We start from the raw sequence: 24,677 nt of genomic DNA, 5'->3' as shown, positions 1-24,677 counted from the left end.
TTAGACACACCGGCGGAGGAAGAGGGGGGCGGGGGGAGTGCACTGCCCCCGGCACCACGACCCCGGTGGGGTGCCATCGCAGCTGCATGCCACACCCCCAGAACGTGCACCATGCCCCAGCGGGCAGCGCGCCACGCCCCCAGGAAGCGTGCCAGCCACGCCCCCACCTGCTCTCCGCCCCTGGTGCTGGAACATGAAGTTCCGCCACTGCTTAGACAGTAGCATCATATTTTTAGGTGCAAGTGCTGCATAGTATCAAAAGAACATTTTTGAGACCTGTAGCTAGACATATTGGGGTGGGAATGTTGGGTTTTCCCCGCCAGCAGAGACTCTACTGCTGTATCTCTGCCTCACCAGTTTAGCTGCTCATGATTTTTCAGTAGCAAGGATACTAAGCATAGATCAAGGAGATATTGTTTACATTTTGAGGAGGTTTAATAATCCAGCCATCGGTAAGATGTGGGAAGAAGAACAATGCTGAAATGCTGTTGTATTTGTGCATGTGAACATATAGATGTATGTGTGTGAGTGTAGGCATGTAAGGCTAAATGAGAAAAACCTTTTGATGTTTTGTTTTCTCTGTGTGTGCAGATGCTTGGTGCTGAGTTTATTATTTGCTGTTTTTAAAACATTGATTCTTGTTATTTTCAGTGTTTTGAGAGCAATGAAATGTCTTTAGAAGGTGGATTTCATGAGTCTTAATACTAATATCCCTGTTACCCACAGCATAGATTCATTTGTTACCAGCAGGAATCTTTCTTGCAGGTTTAGGGAGATTAATATTCTGCTTTCATTCTGCTTTCAGTGCAGCAACCTTGGGGCCTGGCTTCTGGAACCTGATTAACTTGTATGCCATTATTTAGTGCCATGGAATGAATTTCTGAATAAATCAACTTCCTTTTTGTCTTTGACAGATGCAAGACAAAAGTCTACCCTGATGAACTACCAAACACAAGTGTGGTCATAGTATTTCATAATGAAGCCTGGAGCACTCTGCTTCGTACTATTTACAGTGTTATAAATCGGTCTCCACACTATCTACTTTCTGAGATTATCTTGGTAGACGATGCCAGTGAAAGAGGTATGAGTGAACAGAAAACAAATTATGATAAGGAATAAATAATTTCAGAGTAATGTTGTGGCAAGGCGATAAGAATGTAAAATACTTTTTAAAAGAAAATGAAATCTGTTTACTCTGAAAATCTTGCATTACTGTTAATCCTAGGTTTTATGGGGACAATGGCTAGAGTGGTGAAAAATGTGTACTCAAGTCTATCAGATGCAGGTGAGATTCCCTTTTGCCTGCTCAGTGGTAGTGAGGGAAAGTATCACCATTGCATCTGGGCAATGTTGTGGAGTGTCCCTGTTCAGAGCAGGTTGGGGTTTGTTGAATGCTGACCCCTGGAGTGAGCCAGAGAGACCCACTGTAGCCCATGGTGAACACGTACTTTTACAGACAAAATGAACCATACCTGCTCTGTGTAGAGCTTCAATTTATAACTGGCAATTGCTTGTCAAGTTTATATGGATACTTTTCAGTGTGTGCATGCAGAGAATGTGGACAGAATACTTGCAGAAGTGAGGCCTGCCACATGCACACCCAGGCTTAGTAAATTTACCCAGTGGGACTTGCTCAGCAGGTAACAGATTGTTAATGCCACTCAGAAAAGGGGATTAACAGTTTTAAAAGATCTGTAGTAGGATAAATATTACAGAAACTCCTGCTATATCCTGCTGAGGTGAACTTTGGACCAGTTGACCCATAGCTGACCAGCTATAGGCTGGGCACTCCTTATGAGTGGCTGGGGAAACCCAGCCAGATGGGTGGGGTATAAATAATAAATTATTATTATTATTATTATTATTATTATTATTATTATTATTATTATTATGACTGACCATTCTCAAATGTACTATTTTGTGGGAGGGTTATGAATGATGTAGTAGTAAGCCTGGCTACAGGTTTTTCTGGATGAAATCAGTTATCTAGATCCTTTTCTAGGAATTCTGTCCTGTTTTCGTGATGCATACTAGGTATGCCTGTTCTTGTATGGTTCTCCTGGACCTCTCAACAGACTTCCCTCTAGGATGGGAAGAGGAATTCCCATTTTATGTGGTTTCCAAAGGTCTAAATTGTGTACAGGGCCAATGCCGCCAAAATGATTATTCTCAATCACTCAGGTCACCTAAGGCCTTACTATGCTCTGCAGTGTATTTGTGAGAGGAATTATATTGCTGTATAGGAAAGAATTACGGTACTCCTGAACTTTAGAATTCCTTCTTCCAGAAAACCTGCCCATGCACATTTTTCTTTTGGCCTTTTGGAACATGGTGAAAACTGTATTAAGAAGGCATTTGAAAATGTGGTAATTCCATCCGCTTCCATCTCATAGGATCATATTGCTTTTTGTTACATATCAAATATGGAATATTTATTGTTTGGCTTGGATGTCTTAATGACAGAAAGACATAGTAGGAATGTTTTAATAGATAAATAGGATATATGTCAATACCTTTTGTTTTGGCCAAATACTTCTTTTATTAATTTTTCCTCTTCTGTTCTATCATAATGTCTTGCTCTTCCAAAGCAAGTGCTTTCAGCAGCCAGCAACTGTTTCTCTTTACATATCTAAGGAAACATTATTATTTTGAAAAGTCAGTTGTTTCAAGTCTTCAAAAACCTATTAAGTGCTGCCAAAGATGGGCGGGGGAAGTAATTATGACCAGGAAAAGTATTTTCAAGTGCTCCAGTGTGAGTGAGAGGCATAATTCCTTGTAGCTCCCCCCCACACACCCAAAAAAAGACAGTAGCTATCTATTGTCTCACCATAAAAATATGACCATCATTTAGTTTGCTTCTTTATCAGAAGTGTTCTTTCTCATGCACTGGAAGGATTTTGGAGTCTCTTATGGACTTATGTGAGCCAGAGTATATTCTCTTTGTCTGTCTCTCATACAAGAAGCAGAGAAGGAGTCTGTATGTGTAGGATAAAGGTAAAGGTAAAGGTACCCCTGACTATTATATCCAGTCACAGACGACTCTGGGGTTGCACACTCATCTCGCTCTATGGGCCGAGGGAGCCAGCGTTTGTCTGCAGACAGCTTCTGGGTCATGTGCCCAGCATGACTAAGCTGCTTCTGGCGAGCCATAGCAGTGCACGGAAATGCCATTTACCTTCCCACCAGAGAGGTACCTATTTATCTACTTACACTTTGACGTACTTTCGAACTGCTAGGTGGGCAGGAGCTGGGACCAAACAATGGGCACGCACCCCATCATGGGGTTTTGAACCACCAACCTTCTGATCGGCAAGCCCTAGGCTCTGTGGTTTAGACCACAGCGCCATCCGCGCCCCACTATGTGTAGGATACCCATACTATTTACACTGCACAGCTGCAAGACAGTTCCACTTGGTGCTCTTTTTCAGGCTGTTACCCCACATGTTTATTTTCAATGACCTATGAAACAAATAGTTGCTGTATTCACCTCAGCATTCACATACTGCTCTTTCTCTTTCTCTGCTGGCCTTATTTCCCTCCTTTATTCTGTGAATTGTCAATATGTCTCTCAGTAGCTTTTTGTTTCCTTCTTCAGAATCTTTTGACCTTTGCAAATCCGTTTATTAGAGTGTTGCAAGGAAGTCATCCTTTCAGAAAGCAGTGTGTGGCATCTTAACAACACAATTCCTATCCTGTGTTCCTTTTGGTCTCCAGATTTCATTTGAACAAACACTTTGTTGTATCCCCCCCCCTAATTTGCATTTGGCAGATTTTCTGAAGGTCCCATTAGAGAATTATGTGAAAAGTTTGCAAGTGCCAGTAAAAATCATTAGGATGGAACAGCGATCAGGACTCATCCGAGCTCGGCTTAGAGGAGCAGCAGCTTCCAAGGGCCAAGTCATAACTTTTCTGGATGCACACTGTGAATGCACTTTAGGCTGGCTGGAGCCCCTGCTGGCAAGAATCAAGGAAGACAGGTGAGAATTCAGAACTAATGCTGTATAGCTTTTGCACTGTGATAGCATCTACCAGGAGAGCTCTAATTAGAAGTAAGTTTATTATAAACTACTTCTTTCATAGTATTTCAGTTAGTTATGGGAAATGTCTTATTAGCTGATACTGAAAATATAAGTCTCAGCCAAGTCTTTTCTAGAACAAAAGTAGGCCCACACATTTTTTATTTGCTTCCATTGTTCAGCAGATTGGTCTAACGAGACATGTCCTCCTGATTAATGTGACAGATCTGATTGGCCCCATTGTTAATTATTTTATTTACGGATTTAGAAAATGTATACCTTACTTGTCACAATCCTGAAGGTAGTTACAACAATTCTCTCTCTCTCTCTCTCTCTCTCTCTCTCTCTCTCTCTCTCACACACACACACACACACATCATAGTTTTTATGATGTGCAATAACTGTTGTTTTATCTTCACCCAGATTGGGGTTCAAAAATCCAATTGACAAATACAGTTGGGAATTATGAACCGGAAGAAAATAATAATGCTAACTCGCCCTAACTCACTACATATCATAGAGCATCGATCCTAAAATATCTAGCCCATAGCACAAAAAGTATTATCTCTCCAAAGAGTTATTGCAAAGAGGCAAGGTAATAGAAGCAGAGATAACAACAGAAAAGGCTAGCTTTATAATGAAATGCATACTAACGGGGGTGAATCCCTTGAACTAGTCAGAAGCCTTCAAAGCTAGAACTTTCTAGCACAGTTGAAACAACTTCCCTGTTAGTAGGCCCTGACCTTGGAGCACAGTAGAAACAGATAATCAGGTGCCTCAACCCAATGAGATCATTCCAACTGCTGAGAAGTAGCTTCTATCCCAAGGCCAGTTTTCATCCAGATCTTTTGCTACCCTTTCACTTCACCTTCACCAGCTACTCGGCTTCAAAACAATATTGCTTTCAGGTCATATATGCAGACTCTCCAAGTGTCCCTATTTTCCAGGGACATCCCTGATTTAGAGAAGCTGCCCTGGTTTCTGTTTGGATCCCGGAATGTCCCACTTTTCCTTAGGATGTCCCTATTTTCATTGGAGAAATGTTGGAGGGTAGGGAGTTATCCGGCCCCTGAGCCGTCTGAAGACAGTCCTGTATAGGGAAGTTTTTAAAAATGTTTTGTTATGTTTTTATATATGTTGGAAGCTGCCCAGAGTGGCTGGGGCAACCCAGTAAGATGTGTGGTGTGTAAATAGTAAAATTATCATTATGGAATGGGACGTCCCTATTTTCATCGGAGAAATGTTGGAGGGGATGTACATGGAGTCCATAATCCTTGGCTCCATCCAATCTCAATAATTTTTGGATCCAGCCTACAAAGCACAAATAACATTTCTCGCTGTTCTTCCTGTGGCTTCCTACTGTTAATTACATTGTCAGACTAATTTGTCATCCTTGTTTTCACTTTTACAGTTTGCATTATACACACACTATTTCTCTGGTTTGTATTCTTCTCATTAGGTTAAAGATGACAGAAATGTATGTTTCTGGTTGTTTTCTAGCTGATAGACCTGCACACACCAAAATTATTTCATTTTCTGTCCAGACCAATACAGCTGGAATTTAGACATTTATTGACCACCCATTAACAATGCCCTCTGGGCTGTTCACAGAAACTCCAAACAATAACGAAGTTGAAACATTAAAATCAATGCAATATCCACAGAAAAGCTGGCACAAGCAGCATAAAATCATTCTTGAATTAATGAGTTTAAAAGCCAGAGAAACAAATACCAATTTTATATTAAACTGATGGGGGGGGGAATGGAAGCTGTACAGTTTGCTTTGTTAGCTGCACAGAACTATTCATCAGTAATATGTGAGCACAGCAGATTAATTTAAAGGCGGAGTGGAAAGCACATCATGTGGAGGAAGCTACGTGTGTTGGAATCCCATTGAACTCAAAGGAACATAGTAGTGCTTTAATGTGCTGTGGATAGTACGTATAGCATATGCACTTCAAAACAGCAGCCTTGTTCATGAGGGCTTTCTACCTTTAGAACATGCATAAGGAATCTGTAGCATTCCAACTCTCATCAACCCCAGCCAACATAGCCAGAGTTGAAGTATGGTGGGAGCTGCTGTCTCACAACATCTGGAGGACCACACATTATCCATTCCTGCTCTAGAAGCAAGGCTCTGTGTCTAAACTTCTAGCTGGACGACAAATCCTATGTCCAAATGGGTGCTTCATACATTGGTCATCTCCCTGTTCCAGCTGCCATATATCCCTCTTCAAAGAAAGCAGTAATCAGTTCTTCCAAAAGGGGTGCACTGGGGGGGGGCAGCAGCTGGATTTAACCATCTAAATTCCCTTTATTCTACCAAACGGATGATTATTGAGGGCTCTGGGAATAGTGCACATGTGTTTTTGGGGCCAGAGAGATTTCCTTGCATGGAAAATTACCTGCTTGCATATTTACTTTTTGTTTTATAGAAAGATTGTTGTTTGCCCAATTATTGATGTGATCAGCGATGACACTTTTGAGTATATGGCTGGGTCAGACATGACTTACGGAGGTTTTAACTGGAAACTTAATTTTCGTTGGTATCCTGTTCCCCAGAGAGAGATGGACAGAAGAAAAGGAGACAGAACATTGCCAGTGAGGTAAGAGGTAGGGACAAAGAATGTTTTTTGTTTTTATCACTTGTTGTGTATGTACAAGAAGTATCAGTCTGTGGACTTATGCCATTCAGGTTAGATTCATGCAAAAAGCATAATGTATCACATAGATTAGAAGAATACAAGATTTACTTCAATGTGATAGTCCATGAAGCACAATAAGAACCAAGAATATAGTTACGGTTGTCGTATGCTCTTGACATTTTAAAGCTATTTTCTTTGAGCATTCTTGGAAAAGGGTAGAGTTCAACAGCAGAACACCTGCTTTGCATGCAGAAGACCCTAGGTTCAGTCCCTGGCATTTCTAAATTGAGCTGGGAAATAAATTATGGAGAGTAGCATCCACTGTGGTCAGTGTTGACGGAACTTTAATATGCCAATGTACTGTTTTAGTTAGCTGTTTCCTATGTTCTTGTATTAGAGGGACGCGGGTAGCGCTGTGGGTTGAACCACAGAGCCTAGGACTTGCCAATCAGAAGGTTGGCAGTTCGAATCCCTGCGATGAGGTGAGCTCCCATTGCTCGGTCCCTGCTCCTGCCAACCTAGCAGTTCGAAAGCACGTCAAAGTACAAGTAGATAAATAGGTACCACTCTGGCGGGAAGGTAAACGGCGTTTCCGTGCGCTGCTCTGGTTTGCCAGAAGCGGCTTAGTCATGCTGGCCACATGACCCGGAAGCTTTACGCCGCCTCCCTCGGCCAATAGAGCAAGATGAGCGTCGCAACCCCACGACTGGACCTAATGGTCAGGGGTCCCTTTACCTTTACTTTTTATGTTCTTGTATTTGTGGGAATGTTCTTTTTGCTAGTTTAAAAACAGGAACGTTAGGAAGAGGATATATTCCTTTAAGCAAACATAATCTGAAAGATACAGATTTTGAATGTATAAGTGTCTCCTGAGAATCTTAATAGATAGCCCTTTGCCTGACTCTGCAAGGAGTAAGTCCATTTGTGGAAAAAGGATTTTGTAATGTTTTTGCTGGTGGAGGAACCTGAAGGAGAATTTCTGAAGATGATTTCACAACATAAATTGGCTTGTAGGTGGTCCATCAGATACTCTGATCCCAAGCTGAGAAGCACTTTAAGGTCAGTAGCAGCACATTGAAAATGGACCGATAGCTAGTTCATATGTTGCAGCACTGGTGAGATGTGTTGCCCACTCATCCCCAAGTTAGCATTCTTATAGTTGAACACTGCAATGTTTGAACCATATACAATATATATATTGACCCAGCTGGAGAATTATAGTGCATAGATACTTGGGGCTAGGAATGATCCAGGTCAGGGCCACAATTGGGGGCAGAAAGTTAAATGCCATTACATACTCACTGCTGGGATTTTGATATTTGTCCAAAAACAACAACCCTGCACTTTAGGATGGAGCTCCATGATTAATGCCTTGTGTTGCTTGACCCATAACTACTGAGGGTTGCATTCATCCAACCTTTACTCAGCATTCACCTATTGAAACTGATGGCCATGACTAACTTAAATCCATTAATTTCAGTAGGTCTACTCTGTGTTAAAGTTAGTTGAATACTGTCCTGTGCTCCTACTCTAGCCACACTGGGGAAAGGGAAAAAGTAGTACATTATATTCCTTGGAGAGAGGGGAGAGGAAAGTGCTTGGTGAGTAGTCTTGAACTCAACCAGACCTGGATAAGACCTTTTATCTTTAATTGGCAGTCTTGCATAATCCCTAAAGTAATCAACTTCCAATTTTAAGGGATTTAATACATTCAGTATATGGCTGCCTCCATAAGCTTTCATTTTAAAAAAGCAATTTTTTAGTCCTCAACATTCCAGGGAATTTTTTTGAAAACATAACTACGCTAAGAAGTCTGTAACCAAACCACAGCAAAATAACCCAAGGGTACTTAAAAACGTCTATATTTTCATCAAAATGATATGTACTCATGGACCTGGCTAATGATTTTGAGTATTTGGGGCTGTCATCTCTGTGTTGTTATTGCCTTTTTAATGTTGACGTTTTTCAGTGAACTTCTGACAAGCATTGGAAAGAACGTAATTAGTCAAAGTATGGGTAACTTCAGTGTGCACTGAAAAAAGCTATTTAATCTGTGTAGCCTGTGATATGTAAGGAATTAATTAGATGTATATTTTTAAATGTGTTTGTGAATCCCGTTCTCCCCAGTTCAAGTAGTTTATTGTGACCTTCATTTGGAAGCAGTTTTTGAGCCCAGTTCCAATAGTTTCCCCAGAGTATGCATGCATATACACAAACACACACAAGATGTTGGAAGGAAGGTGGGGTTACACAAATGTTCACTGACAAAAGGTGAAATTTGCATTTGAGCACATGTTGTGTACATGGACTGATAGGAGAGAAGAGAGGACTGGTAATTAAGGCTTTATCATACACCTTCAACTCTCTTAAAATTTCCCATCCTTGTGTTGTCTATTCATCAGTGATGGTGCATGAGGGGAAGATGGAGAGTGATTGGCACCTTACTCGCATTTGCCAGAATAAGGAAGGCATTGGTGAATTCAGAGGTGAACTGGTGGTTTGGCAGCATCTGTGCCACCCAGAATACCAACTCACAGGTTTCCTGACCTTGCTAACAGTTCCCCATCCCAGCAAATGGAGTTCCACTTGTCTTCATGTGCTGCTGCTGATATTCATGAAAACTCATGGCTTTAGGTCATGGGTAGGCAAACTAAGGCCCGTGGGCCGGATCAGGCCCAATTGCCTTCTGGATCTGGCCCGCGGACGGTCCGGGAATTGCCACATGGATCGCCAGTGTGCGTGTTCTTTCCCTCTCCCTCATACAGCAGCGGTGGTGGTGCCTCCTCCCTCCCTCCTCCTGGCTTCTCCCTGCCCTGCCTAGAGGAGGAAGGGGACTTGGCTTTGTTGGTGCCAGCAGCAGCAGCAGCACTTGAGCGGCCGCCATTTGAAGCAGCCCCTCTCTGGAGATCTTTCGCGCGCTGTTCATCATCCCACCACCGCTGCCAGCCCCTGCTGCTCGCAAGACACAGGTAAGCAGCAACCTAGGCTTGTGGTGCTCTTGCATCACCCCCCCCAAAAAAAATATATTCCAGCCCCCCACAAGGTCTGAGGGGCAGTGGACTGGCTCCCTGCTGAAAACGTTTGCTGACCCCTGTTTTAGGTGGTCTGGAAGCCCCTGTAGGTCAGATTTAATAAAGACATACTGCAGCTAGTTTAACTGCACAAGTAACTGTTACTTGCATCTCCAGTGAACTCTGGATGGTGTCATTGTCTCTATGAATGAAAACCACTAGAGAGGAGACGTGGTCTTCCTCAAGTCTCCTCTTCCCATGTTACACACAGATTGCTTTCATGAGCAATTATTTGCACAGCTAAGCTCGCAGCAGTGATCCCTGCAATGGTTCTGTCAATCAGTCCCTAGCAGCTTCATATTGCAGTATTTTATACATTCCTAATTTGCAACAAGATGTGCTCAATTTTAAGAAGCACAGTTCTGGTTGTATATGCCCACTTGTGGAGACAATGAGTTATATCCAACGAAGTAATAAACAAAGTAGTCCAGTGGGTCTTTTCTGAGTATGACTATCGTTGGCTTTCACCCAATGAAATTCAGTTTCATTGGGGGGAAAGGGGGAATCGTGCAGAAGTCGTCATTGCGTGCCTTAGGAATAACAAGCAGCTGATTTGTCATCTTGTATTGTGAGATTATTAAGGAGCTGAAGCAATAGAAGTATCAGCCTTTGCTAGAGTTGCTATAATTTATGGCAAAGGTTAATTAATTCAGTGTCTGTACTGTAAAAGCCTGCAGGTAATTGTCATCTAGGATAGTTGTAAGAGAGAACTCTGAGTATAATCTGTTCCTTTGAAAGGAACTTGATATATAGAGCATTTATCATATCTGCTTTGAACAGAAGCTATGGGGAGTCATTTTAAAGAGTAATTAGTGGTACTTAATGTTGCAAACAAAGATTCAGAATTCAGTTCAAGCAAATTAAATGCTATTTCAAATTAAATTCAAGCCTATATGGTCCATTGCTATTTAACATCAATTTTGCCTTATCGTATTCTTCTTTACCTGGAAACAAAGTCTGCAGTCACCGAATTATGTAAATTTTAAATAGCCTTATTATAGGCACTGGGCCTTCTCTGAAGGATGCTGCTTATTTTTTCCTGAAATAGCTGCAAAGCAGTCAATTGAAGAGTAAACAGAAGAGCCTTATCTCTACTTGCTCTGGTCAGAACCTGGGCATATATTACTGATTTAGAAGTCAGGGTTGCACAATCTCAGAGCATAATGTGAATGTGAAGGGGCATCTGTGGATATGTTCAATAAACGAGGTCAGTACCTGAAAAAGTGCCTGTTTAGCAGATAGTATGGTTTCTTATTCAGCCCTGACATAAACCCATATTGTTTATAGACAGATGGACACTGGGCCTTACTGTCCATGGATTGTGGATAAAACATCATATTATTAACTTAGAAACCAAAAGGTGAGAATACTAGAAACTGAATCGCCCATTCTGATATAAAATGAATGCCACATCGATATCTCAGTGTAGTAACATTTTAAAATAGTTTCTCATTGTGAGTAAGCCATCCAGACAATGAGATGGTTCTTTCTGCCCTTTCAATATCTGTATGTCTGTCTTTCTCTTCCAGGATTCTATTTCCCCAGGCTTTCCATTTTCTCCCTTTCTCAACAGCAGTCATTGGCCTATTTTCTGTTTTCTTTTCTTTTTGGGGTTTCTAGCTCCTTAGCCAGGCATGGTTTATGGAAGCTATAAGGCATGTCTAAGAAGGCTCCCTGTTCCAGTTGAGCCTTGCTTGAGCATCACAGTTTTCCTGAGCTCTGGCATGTTCTTACATTCTGGTTCCTCCTTAGTCCTGATTCTGGCTTGCTCCTTTCTCCTCCCTCCTGTTTTGTGTCATGGCGCTGTCACTGTCTCCAGTCCTGGCTGGTTCCACATCTCTTAGTTCCAGGGTCACTTCAGGTTGCTGCCACTAGCCCAGCCCTTACAGGGCCACAGCAGATATCATCACCATCGTGATTTTGTTTGCATCCTACCTTTCCACAAAAAGAATCATGCTCAAAGCAGCTTACAGCAAAGAAACCAGGAGTAAATCTCAAAAAGTACTCAGAGGTAATAAGCCCAGCCTGGGAAATGCCTTCTGCTCTCTGAGAGTAATATAACCCTATATATTCAAAATGGCAAGTGAAGTAAAAACAAGCCCATCAAATTGCAGCATGTAAGTTCAGTTGCATCACCCTATGGTTATTGGCTGTGATGGTGTTGTAGAGCAGCAGAAATAAAATGAGCAGTTCCCTCTGCCTGACCACTGTCCTATCGGGACAGATACTGAAGGGCTTAAGGCATACTGTCAGAGCTCCAGTTTTGAGACTTATTGTACCTTACACCCTCTGATTCACATGCATGAGCCTTTTGCTTTTATTACTTTGGAGCAACATGTACAATGAAGGGTCAGTGTTTACACCTAAGACCAAAGTGCTAAGACATAGGCAGTATGCTTTCCATCCATTGGTCTTTGGTTTCATTGTTGCTTCCCTGTAGGCCCGTTTCATGGCTATGTGTTAGTAGGTTGTATGTAGTGGTTGCCCTTCTCTTTACCATAGAGAGAATGTCACTTGTGAGCAGAGGGCCCCCATGCATACAAGTCATCCCTCTCAAAAAGGGAGGGAAGCAATCATGCAAATAAGATTTCTCTGTCATTGATTAATCATGGGACGCACCAGCTCATAAATGCCATCATCTGAATGGTGTGTGTGTGTGTGTGTGTGTGTGAGAGAGAGAGAGAGAGAGAGAGAGAGAGAGAGAGAGAATGGTGCCCATGTCTTCAAGCCAGCAAACAGTTCCACCATTGGGTACTACTGCTGCTGCATAAACCATAGCTCAAAATCTTCTAGAGCTCTCATCTAGGAGAAAAGTGCTTCCCCCCGTTCTATCAGCTACAGCGTTGTGGTTTTAGATCCATGTACAAGAAATTCCTTTGCTCTGTGGCCATGTAACTTATCAAAAGCCTACAACCCAAGGAACTCTGTTCAAGCTTAAGACATAGAGGAAAATACTTGCATGCAGTTCCCAGTTATGAATCAAAAATAATGAGCAGAATTAAGTGGAATAATACATGTTCTTGGGAAAAATCTGAGTGCATATGTTCCATTGAAACCATTGAATAATTCACAAGAAGTAATTATTCATCTTGCATGTGTGCTTGCACACACACACATTTGCAGTAGAAGTCTTTTGACTTCAACTATCATGCAAAGAAGGAAAACAGCTCATTTCTCGCTCCCTACATCCTGCTTGGTTTCTGCTTCCTGCATACCACTTTAAACAGTGGATACCTGAAAAAAATTGCCTAGACAATTATGGAGACAAAAGAAGAAACGAGTCTAACCTGCTCTGGTATCAAATACACAATGCATACATTGCGATAAATCAATGGAATATATTCAATAACAATCAAATGACTTAAGACTTAGTACTCCATTCTCAGCTCCTCAGTTAGGCACTTTAGAGTACATGTTTATAATACCCAATAGAATCAAGTAATCAGATCATTGAAATAAAACATCCATCCTTCATTCTAATGCTTCTATGATGGGTTTTTGTTTTTTTAAAGTGGAACCATATAATTATTGCAGAGTATGCATCTCTAAACAGATTTTAAAGAAAATGAACTGATTTAAACTTTTTTAACTATATATAGAGAGTATAATGGATAATTTCAAGGATTCGGACAGTATTGAAGGTATAAAACAGCACACTAACTGGATTTGTCTCTTGCAAGAGTTTACAATCCTGTAACGTGATTGTGCCCACCAGTTTTATGAGCACTCTCAAGATGGAGTCAAATACATCAAAAGTCTTGCCCCTAAATATGTCATATTTTATTTAGGTTATTTTAGAAGAGGAATATAGAAACCCAGTATTCCATTGGCATAAAATATAAGATGATATACATATACAAATTGAAAGCAGCTTTTATCATGCATGCAGGATTTGGCCAGTTTTTGGAATGTATTCTAAATGCATGCATCATTTAGATATATATTGAAGTATGAAGATTTCTGCTTTTTATGTACACTGCCCCGGAACCCATATGTGGATAAAGCTGCAGTTTAGGTGTCTTAAATAAAGAATTAAATGACTAGAAATTGCATGTGCAGGCAATCGAAACTATGATGCCTAATTATGCACCTTCAGCTTATAATTATGCACCTTCAGCTTATAGTAAATAGAATATAATTATGTCTAAAGTGTATGGAGGATATGTGCTATAGTGTCACTTATTAAATTCCACAAAGCATACATTAAAACAAAAAAATCCTTTTCCTTTCTGTTTTTGTTTTGTTTTTCAACTAGGACCCCTACTATGGCTGGTGGCCTATTTTCTATTGACAGAAACTACTTTGAAGAGATAGGAACTTACGATGCAGGAATGGATATCTGGGGTGGAGAAAATCTTGAAATGTCTTTTAGGGTAATTTTCTATTTTACTTCCTTTTCTGATAACTGGCACAATTATTCTGTTTTTTTTAAAAAAATGTTATTGTATACAATAAGGGCACTTTTTACTTGTTTTATCCACATTGCAATTTTTGGTTTGAAGCTAAATTTTTAGAGTTGTGGGTTTTTATTTTCTTTGGATGCGATATATGACTATTTGGAAGCTCTGCCTTCTTGAAAATTGTGTTTTATTAATTCATTTGTTTATATTATCAAAGCTTTCACTCAAATAATTAATGATAGCAACATATTGAAAAGCATCAAGCTTCTTTGGCTGGAGCTTCCAAATGTTTTTTGTCATGAATTTGCAAAGAAAATAATAACTGGGTTCTAAAACTGTGCTTTCCAAATGAGGATCATTATTACAAAGGAATTTAATTTCATTCATGTCCTGGAGCAAACTGACTTAATCTCAGTCATTTGTATGTTTACTGCCCAGGACAAAAATGAAATGGAAATTTTCATGGAAATTTCTTTATTTTGTAAATAACCTTAGCAAATGCATGAAAACTAGAAAACTGAACTCTAGTAGTTAACCTGGAAAGTGGAAAGATATGATAAATGATTCAATATACAATCTTGTGCTGCATTATTTAGAATTGGTTTGCATCTGATAGGATAGGTTAGCCCTCGTACATGCCTCTCATAGCAGAACTAATTGCCTATTATATCTAGAGGAAGACTAAGGATTCTTTCTGAGCCCAAGGGCCAGATTCCAGCATGGGTAGGACCAATAAAAAGTACATATATACACTCCCTATCTCTCCAATGATTTTCTCATGGCAGAGTGGAATACACACACAACCTAACTCATTGCTTGGAAAGCAGTATCTGTGCATCCCTCCTGACTGCTGATATCTCAAAATCTCTCTTATTTATCCCCTGCATGCTTCTTTCTGGGACACAAAGACAGCACAATTTCATCTTCCATGCAAGGCACAAATCTCATCCTTTTTAATTTCTTACACCTCTGTTTTATGGAGCCAGGAAAGGTACTGGGACATGGAGCATTTGGTGCCACCACTCCTCTCTGCTTCATCGGCTCCTGCTTAGTAAATGGGGCAGGACTATATTAGATGAGTGGGCAAAGGATGGAAACATCCACTCCGTCTTAAAGTTTCTGACAACCTGTAGAAACTTCCAGTGGCTTGAAATTTACTGCAAGCAATGTTGCCAGAGATGGAAAGGCGCCCTATTCAAGCACAGCTGATAGTGCTGATAGGAGTCAATATCATAGGGCAGATCAAAATAAAGATCACACAGGTAGGAGAGATAGATCCCATCCGCCCACAAGCCATACTTGGGAGAGGACATAGCAGCCAACCTCTCACCCCCTATTAGCTTTGGACATGCACCGAAGTAGTAGGAGTCCTTTGGCTTTCCAGTGTTTCCCAGCTTAGCCCAAAGCAAGTGGATAATCCTTTCCTTCAGAAGGACACAATAATTCACCTAGTTCATACTCGGGAGCACTGGAAATTTGCTTCTGAGTAACACCCAACCCACTGTAAGGTGAGTGCATGGCCAGAACGTTGTGTATGTTTAATTCTCACGGAAAGCAATAAAATTCAAAATGCTTTGTATTTGGGCTGTTCTTTTAATAGATTCTGAATGTTTGCAATTGACATTTTTGCTAATGTGTGGGCGAGAATTTCTGAATGTAACTATTATGTAGGTTTAAACTCTTAACCAGAGATCATCCACGGGGAAACCTAGACATTCAGCAAACCCCTCTTAACCACTCTAATGTAGGGCAGTATACACACACACACACACACACACACACACACACAATTGCATTGAATGTTGCTGTTAAATCTTCCTTTAATTTAAAAAGCTTTGCTGTGTATAGGCCTAAATCCATATTCCTGGTTATGTTCCCTGTTAATCACTTGATTGGTAGATCCCCTGGCTTTAGAGGAAGAACTGTGCTTTTGATAGGCAGAGAGTGTTACAGTAGGATAGGTTCCCAAGGATTATCTCTTGGAACTAGCAATGAGAAGCAGTGACTCATCTATTCTTCAGCTACGTTTTTTTTCCTTGTCACAAGATGTAGCTAATCCTGTATCTTATTATAGCTAATCCTAAACTGATGTGCTTGGAAGGTTAGAGTTTATATCCTGCTGTTGAGCTTTTTTTTTTATTCACATAATTTTTACTCTATTTCAGAGTAAATTGGCATTTTAGGGTTTGCTTTTTAAGTAGACTTTAGGATGCAAAAGAGTTTCTGAAAGATGTGTGCAAACTTGTGTTTCTTTTTTTTTTAAAAAAAATCCTACCTAAGAGACAATGGAAATTATTTGCAAAACTTAACACTGTATAGGATGCTTGCATAAAGCATCTGAATTAGGATGGATTATTTTACTAAACTATTAACTGAAAGGGGCATGCAGCTCTGGTATATGGAGCCTTGCTTATTCACAGTCTAATGCAATGTAAGACTGGATACGCTACTGTTAAAAAAATAAATTTCTATACTGCCCTTCAAAGATCGCAGGACTGTTTACAACATAAAATGCCTAGAGGAGCCTATGTTAGCGTAATGATTGAACTGGACAGGTTTATTTTGCGAGTGTGTGCCTGACCTCATGGCCACTGTGGACCTGGCAGTGGGGTGCATAGAGGACAGATAAATACCAAGAGGCATGTACTGGGTTCAAATTAAACATCAACTTGATTGAGTACAGATGAAACAGGTTTGGCACAGGCATTGGGCATGTAGTCAATGATCAACCAGCCTGTCCATTGGCAGATGCCTCTGAATTGGGCATCTGGACAGGAAGTGCCATCTTCCACAATCCTTTAAGGGGATTCCCCTATGGTATGGGGGGCATCCCTGCCCATCCCCACTAGGGACCCAGCCCAGTGCTTCTTACACCCTAAAGTTGTGATGGTTGCTGTGAGGCAGGCAAAACCTGCAGACACAGCCAATCGGTCTGTAGGCAAACAGCGACCTACACTAACCCATAAGAAAGTCTGAAACTTCGGTTGTCTCATTCCCTTTGGACAACCACAACAAAGTAGGAAGGGTGGGAGGGGTAGGCACATGAAGATTGGAATGCCAAATCCACTGCTCACCCCACCTTTATGCTCTCAGAATGGACCAGGATAGGTGAGGTCTTCACTCGGGTCTGCTGTGAAGCCCCACCCATCAGGAGCCCAGCTCAAATGCCAACTGGCCCCTGAGGTTTTGTGTGTTTTTCCTGGCCCCTGGCATGGCTGTGAGAGCTGGAAAACAACCCCACCTACCACACCAAGGCCAGGAACACCATCAGCACATCACTGCAGTGTGCTACAGCTGCCACTCCCAGCAAAGCAGTGGTAACAGGAGTTCTGTCCCATCCCATTCCAGCTACAAAATCATGTTGGAAAGATGGCTGTACCCCACCACACAGGTTGGTACTGTGAATTTAACAGGATAATTGTGCACTACTTGTTAAAGGGCAAATAACTTCCATCTCTGTAGCTTACATGGAAAATAATAAGGGCATAACTATTTCATCTTAAGAAACTCTTTTTGCAGTGTAATTTATATTATGTTTGCCTGTTGTTTTAGGCACACAATATATCTGCAGGGAGATTGTATTATCTTTGTGACTTAAGACAGCTGAATGTGGTGTGTGATCCATAGACTGGTCCCTCTAAGTTTGTTCTGTTTGTGATGAAAGGAAGGGAGTTGGTGTTGTATGGGCGAATTCACCACGGACAAGTTATCCAACCGCTACATGAATTTGAGTACATTGGTACTGAAAATCTTCACTAGGATTTACAGAAAAATAAAAAATCTCCTTGTGAATTCATATTTAGTGATATTCTGGGCCCACAATTTGCAGTACAATGCTAGCATATCTACTGAGATAATTTTTGTTGTATTCAGTGGGACATAATAACTGCTAATTGAGTATAGGATTGTAGCCTTAGTCTATATTCATGGAATGGCAGAGAACATAGGCTCCCTTTAGATATCATCAGAGCTTTTGTTTTTAGTCAGAACTCACCGGCACTCAGTTCCAGCATCGCTCAGGTGGACACCATTTCCATTATAAGAGAACAAAAGAATTCTGACATGCCTTTTTCTAGAAAAACAGCACTGGATATTATATAATACATTGTCTACAGCAGGCATGTTCAACAGGTAGATCGTGATCTACTGGTAGATCCCTGGACGTCTGTGGTAGATCACTGGCTCCCCTCCAAAGAAGCTCAACATCTTTGGCTCCCCTATTAAAAGCTACATATCTTTGACCTGAGTCCCTAAAAAGAGGGTAGATCACTGCCAGTTTTTAACTCTGTGAGTAGACTGTCTTGGGAGTGGCCACCCCTGGTCTACAGCATCTTAGTCATGCTTTCCTTATCCGGATTCTTCAATAAGCACTGTTGTGATTTCCACCCTTTAAAAAAAATTAACTATGTCATTTGCGATGTTTTGCTACATATTTTGTCTGCCATGCTGGTACCTTCATTAGATGCTTATAGCTAAAACATGTCCATGGTGCAATTAGATGATATTCAAGGATTCTTATTGTGAAACATAAAACCACTGTGTTTGGGTGAAGTATTGTAGTCTGAGCCCTTTTAGGATGGATGGAGAGCCCAAATAGTGTTAAAATTTCAAAAATACTGGAGTTTGTAAACATTTACAAGGTGGTTATTTTTTTAATTAAAAAAAACACCTGAAGACACAATAGGTTTTCCATGTTCTAAATATATTCTGTGTGGGTTTAATGATTCCAAATTATATACTGTAGTCTGTCACTTTCCGCTTTGCATTGTATAGTCTGCGACAGAGTGAGCTGCTGGCAGGACGTGAAAATCTGAAGCCTAGTTGTGCTTTCGCTTGACTAGGGGAATCTAAGTAACAAATTGGCTTGAAAGGAAATTCTTCCCCTCCCCCACTGCTTGCACAGTTGCCAGGTTTTTGCTTTTGTCTCTTGTTTTGTTTTTTGTTTTTAAAATAAGGACAGTGACTTGTACCAGCAAATCATAAAGATACATTGCCCAGCTGCTGGAGAGGAAAACAGCTTAATAATCAAATGAAAGGGGAAGGGAAGATGGCAGATTCATTTTGCAAGTAATAAAATACACCTTGTAGAAATATCTGTGAAATGTGCATGTTTTTAGGGACTGGTGTGGCATTGAGAAGAAACAGCAACAATGTGGAAGAGTAAAAGCATGGCTCTGATATAAAAAGCTGAGAACCTAGAACAAGAGATCTTCCAGGTTATGATGAGTCTTAATTAAGACACCTGTAGGAAATGGTATACTGAGAATCATGTTTTGCATTCCAGCCCCCCAAATATTCCTGTAAAAAAAGAAAAAAATGGTGGTGGTCAAAATGTTCTTAATCTGGTTTGTGTCATTTCACAAGTGTTGACCATCAAGCCCATCCCATCCTGTTTTTGGGTGGGTGGGTGGGAAATCTTTGAAAATTTGCACACGCCTTTTCTTCTCTAAACCAGCATTTACCTGACCGTGTGAGCTGGTTGCATATTAGGGGAAATTATGGATCCAGGCCCTACCACAGCACCAGAAGTTAATCTTGAAAGTATATTGAGGGGCGAGGCAGAGAAAACACAGATGGAAGCCTGGCAGCTTGCTTTGATCTTTCTGGGTTGGGAACTTCAGGGTATGGTTGAGGTTTTTTATTGCAGGCATGAAGTGTGGTTTGAGGGATGTCCTTAGGGGGGAAATGCTCAAATTTATTTTATTTCAAGAAAATAGCTTTTAATCATATTTCAGGAGCAGTACTGCAGCAGACTTTGGAAACCCTATTAAGGCATCACATTGCCTAGCCCTGCAATGCAACTATGCTTACCATACTTGGCCTTCTGCGTAGCACCCAAAGGGAGAGTCACTCATATTCACTGGGGAGCAATATACAAGTTCCAAATGTGTCTCTAAATTGCCTATTTCACTGCCAACTATCTGTAAAATTTCCTCAAGCAAAAACTGCTTTTCAGCACAAAGCATTCTGCAGGGTTTGCACTCATAGACTTTTCAAATAATTCTTTCTGATTTAGTTCCATCTAACCCCACTGATCTTTTTGGTGGGAGCATATGTTAAGTCTACCAGCCTACTGGAATTAAACTGTTAATTAAATCCGTAGCAAATTAAACTATTGGCAAGCAGCAGTCACATTAATGTCTGCATATAGTGAGGGGATTTGAAGATATCTGAACAAATTGGGCTGAAGCCTTGGAGTCATTTGTTTTAGTACATGGATCACCATATTCTCTCTTTGAAATAAAAAGCGCTCTACGGATTCATACCCATGTCCATTTTGACTTGGTCATCTCAAATTGCTACAGTGAGGCAGTGGGATATCTAAGATTAAAACTGATCTCTAAAATACTCCTGTGTCTCAACTGATTACTTGCAATCTGTATCAATTAGTCATTTCCCCCTCACATTTGCAATTTATTCTGCCATTTATTTGTTTTGGTTTGTTTGTTTTATATAGACTGGTTTTTGTTAGTCATAGGGGAAAGTGATGCACTTTTTCAAGCTTCTTTCCTTAGTCATAAGGGCTAAGCCCTTTTTCCTTTTAGAAAATGAAAGCGAAGATATTCTGTAACCTGGATTCTGTGCCAAATGCCACATTCTGTGTTTTTTACACTTCCCTTTTAAAATTACTGGTGTCTGCTGAGCTTTCTTAGTAGTAGGACTATTCTCGTCAAACAGCTATAGGACCAAGTCAACTGGATCAGGCCAATGATCCATCTAGTCCCATGGGAAACCTACAAACTGGACTTGATTATGGCAGCACTCTGCCCACCTGCAGTTTCCAGCAATTGGTATTCAGAAGCATAATGTGTCTAACAACAGAGGGAGAACATAGCCATCATCGCTAGTACCCATTGACAGCCTTGTCCTCCATGAATTTGTCTAGTACTTTTTAAAAGTTGGTGGCCATTACTGCCTCCTGTGGGAACAAGTTCCACATTTTAACAATGTGCTGCATGAAGAACTTTTATCTGTCCTGAATCCTCCAACCTTCAGCTTCATTGGAAGACCTTGAGTTTTCTTTAAAGAGAGAGGAACAGGTGGCGCTGTGGTCTAAACCACTGAACCTCTTGGGCTTGCCAATCAGAAGGTTAGCGGCTCAAATCCCCATGATGGGGTGAGCTCTTGTTGCTTTGTCCCAGCTCCCACCAACTTAGCAGTTCGAAAGCACACCTATGCAAGTAGATAATTAGGTATCGCTGTGGTGGGAAGGTAAATGGCATTTCTGTTCGCTCTGGTTTCTGTCACGGTATACTGTTGCACCAGAAGTGGTTTAGTCCTGCTGGCCTCATGATCCAGAAATCTATTTGTGGGCAGATGCTGGCTCACATCAGCCTGAAAGCGAGATGAGTGTCACAATCCCATAGTTGCCTTTGACTGGACTTTACTGGTCCAGGGGTCCTTTACTTTTTAACCTCTTTAAAGAGGGGGGTTGGTGGTTGTTGATAGTTACATTTTTATTTTTAAAAAATAACACACAACTACACCCCACCCCAGAACAATGCTGTGTCATTTTTCAAGTTTTGCTATGCTCTTGCCCTTGGATAGTGAAAGTTGTTTTGATATTGTCATGGATGATCTCAACTTGTTTACACACACACACACACACACACACACTATATATATACACACACACACACACACACACACACTAATATACATGTGCATAATTGCTTTAGAACTAATTAAACTCTGCAATTAGTTTCTATAGCAACCTTTCCCCTAATACAAATAATCTTTAAATGCTCGATTCTGTTCTTACTTAACAAAAATGTAGCCATGTTCAATTGGAATGCCGAGGACTTTAATAGATACTCATTTTCTTTAGAACAGATGCTTGGCCAAGTTCAGCCCTTTAATAGAAGTTGAAGTGATAGTCTGGTAGGATGGTGTGGGAGCAGTTGGAGCCAGATTTTTAAAATGTTAATCTCTAGTCCCTTTGTGACAAAAAAGCACTTTAACATACAGCCAGATTTCATTAATCAGGGTCAGAGTGAGAGATGCAATATTTAAAGCACGACACAATTTGAGAGAGCACAAATAGAAATCTATCAACACATATGCCTAGATCACCTAAAAATATGCAGGTTCTTTAGGCCCTTCACAACAGTCTTGCAAGACAAGTGGATTCCTTGTCCTTGGGTCTTTCCCTTTAACTATTGTGCTCTGAAAAATTCATTGCTAGCATGGAGAAGCAGCCAAAAATTGTGGTGCTACTTAAGCCATGCAAGGATCCCTCTCTGAATCCTATCACCCAATTTCAATAATTAAGCAAGACACTAACTTATCAGTGCCTTGGTTTAGTGATTAAATCTGTCTATATGCCAATACATTTAGAGGGTCTGTGTTTGTGAAAGAGAGAAGAGAAACACCTCTTATAAGATTGCACCTGCCAGCTAGCAAGCTCTATCCAGCTTGCTGTGTGGTGTATTAGGCTGTGGAACAAACCATTTCCGTGTGTCTCTGCAGATTTTCTTTCTAAGCTCCATAGGACAGTTTAGCAGTACTGTGATCACAGACACATTTCCCATGAGCCAAGAGCTGATGTATATGACTTGTATTTGATATGGTGACCTTTCATTTTCTGGTGAAAATGGATGTTGTGATATATATCCCTCATGCTTTAACTCCGGTACAGAAGGCAATTATTGGTTTGTGTGAGACAAAATCAAATCAGCATGAAATGTCAGTTGTCTGAAGGCTAGATGACATGTTACAGAAGGCAATGGGGAAACATGTGCAAATCTTCTGTGTCTGCTTCTGCAATAATATGAAACTCATTGTTTTGACCTACAGTGAGATTTGTGAGCTGCAGTCTCACAGGTCTGAGATCTGTGAATGACTCCTGCAATTGATAGCACTTCCCAATAGAAGTGGGTAGAAACACCTTATTTTGGTGTTTCTCAATTAATTCATCCAACCATTCTGTCCCATTCCATCATCATCATTAAAAACGCTCAAAGAGTTTCATTTGAATAATATTTAAATATGTATTTTTGAAAGTGCTTTCTTCACAAGATGCACATTTCTACGTTTCCTTCTGAAAATACAAATTTCTAATCATTTTTTATGTAAGGATAACTACATATAATTCCATGAGATGAGATCAGTGCATATCAGAGTTTGCAGAGAATGAGTTGATCAGGGCCCTCCATACTTCTTGTATTCAGGTCTCTGTGCCACCTGTGACTGAAATCAGATTGGGCCACCATATCTGGAGAGTTCAACAGTTTAATAACAGCCGTGTCAAGAATTTGCTGTCATGTACCCACCAAGTTGTGACCTGAGTTGTCCTAAACTCTGCTGAAATCAGTGGGACATCTCACAAGTAAATCAATTTGGTAAAGGCACCTGCAGTTTTACGTAGCTGAAATTCAGGGATGACATACTGCTTGAGTTTCAACTTCTCACCCTGTAGTCCTGGTACAGTAAATAAGTTGCAGCCTAAAATTTAATTTGGTGTCTGAAAACAAGCTGATTAATTTTGATTTCCTGTTTGCATTTCAGATCTGGCAGTGTGGAGGCTCATTGGAGATTGTAACATGTTCACATGTTGGTCACGTCTTTCGAAAAGCTACGCCTTATACATTTCCTGGGGGTACCGGTCATGTAATTAACAAGAACAATAGACGGCTTGCAGAAGTATGGATGGATGAATTTAAAGATTTCTTCTATATAATATCCCCAGGTAAGGAAGTATTTCATAATAATTTTTTCACAAGCATGGCATAGTAGAAATGTTGTGTGTGTGTGTGTGTGTGTGTGTGTGTGTGTGTATAGTTTAATGGATAACTCTGTGTTGAGGGTTAATTGTACTACCTAATTCAGTCTTAGAACATCAGGAGGAGGTACATTCTTTAAGTATAAAACCAGAACAATTTCAGGATTGCTTTGTAAAACAGTGGCTTTAGCAAGCTTCCAAACTGCCAAGATGTCTTTGGCTTTTTCTGTGTTTATACAAGGCTATGTAGAATGTAAAAGAGCTCCATAGGTCTTGCATAGCTCTTTTGCATATTAGTTCTGGGGTATACATGTAAAGTAGGAAATATTTTAAAAGATTTTAAATGCCATTCTTTTACAGCTGAATCCAATCTTTTCCCTTTTCAGTTTCCAATACAAAGGCATTATTTTAGTAGGGTAGGCAACTTTATTTAAAAACAATTATTGTGGAAATAACTTTTTTTTAAAAAAATCAACAACCCAACAACAAATCTGATTGGCACCACTTTTGAATCCAGTGTTGACACGATATCAGCGAGGCTGAGGATATTGTAAATTGTGAAGGATGCAATCCTTTGCCCTCATCCCTGGGAGTAAACCCCTTTAAACCCAATGGATCTTACCTCTGAGTAGAAGGTATAGGGGTTGTGCTGTAAGTGTAAAACACTTTTACACAGAGTGCTGATTGAAAGCTAGAGATAAGCAAAGTATACTCATACCTGGGAATAGTTTTGGTTCAATTTTAACTTAACATGCAAATGTAGAGCAGTTCCAAAGCTGGATAAAGCCTAGTTGAGTGACTGTTGGGGATAATGTAAACTCTGC

At 40.5% G+C, this 24,677-nt stretch overlaps 1 protein-coding gene across 1 annotated transcript; it reads left to right on the top strand.

Annotated features, from left to right (window-relative positions):
• Positions 1-914: 914 nt before the first annotated feature.
• LOC310837182 (polypeptide N-acetylgalactosaminyltransferase 13-like) lies at positions 915-23,864 on the top strand (the record flags this gene model as incomplete). Its single annotated transcript, XM_083757334.1, has 5 exons — positions 915-1,081; positions 3,770-3,977; positions 6,452-6,622; positions 13,988-14,105; positions 23,640-23,864. Coding segments are annotated over 5 exons (889 nt in total), but the record flags the coding sequence as incomplete, so codon positions are not given.
• Between the last annotated feature and the right edge of the window lie 813 nt (positions 23,865-24,677).

This window comes from Podarcis gaigeae (genome assembly GCF_964106915.1).
Source record: "Podarcis gaigeae genome assembly, contig: HAP1_SCAFFOLD_190, whole genome shotgun sequence".
In the NCBI taxonomy this organism is placed as follows: domain Eukaryota; kingdom Metazoa; phylum Chordata; class Lepidosauria; order Squamata; family Lacertidae; genus Podarcis; species Podarcis gaigeae.
Note: the sequence above shows the minus strand (reverse complement) of the source record. Positions and strands in the feature narration are given on the sequence as shown.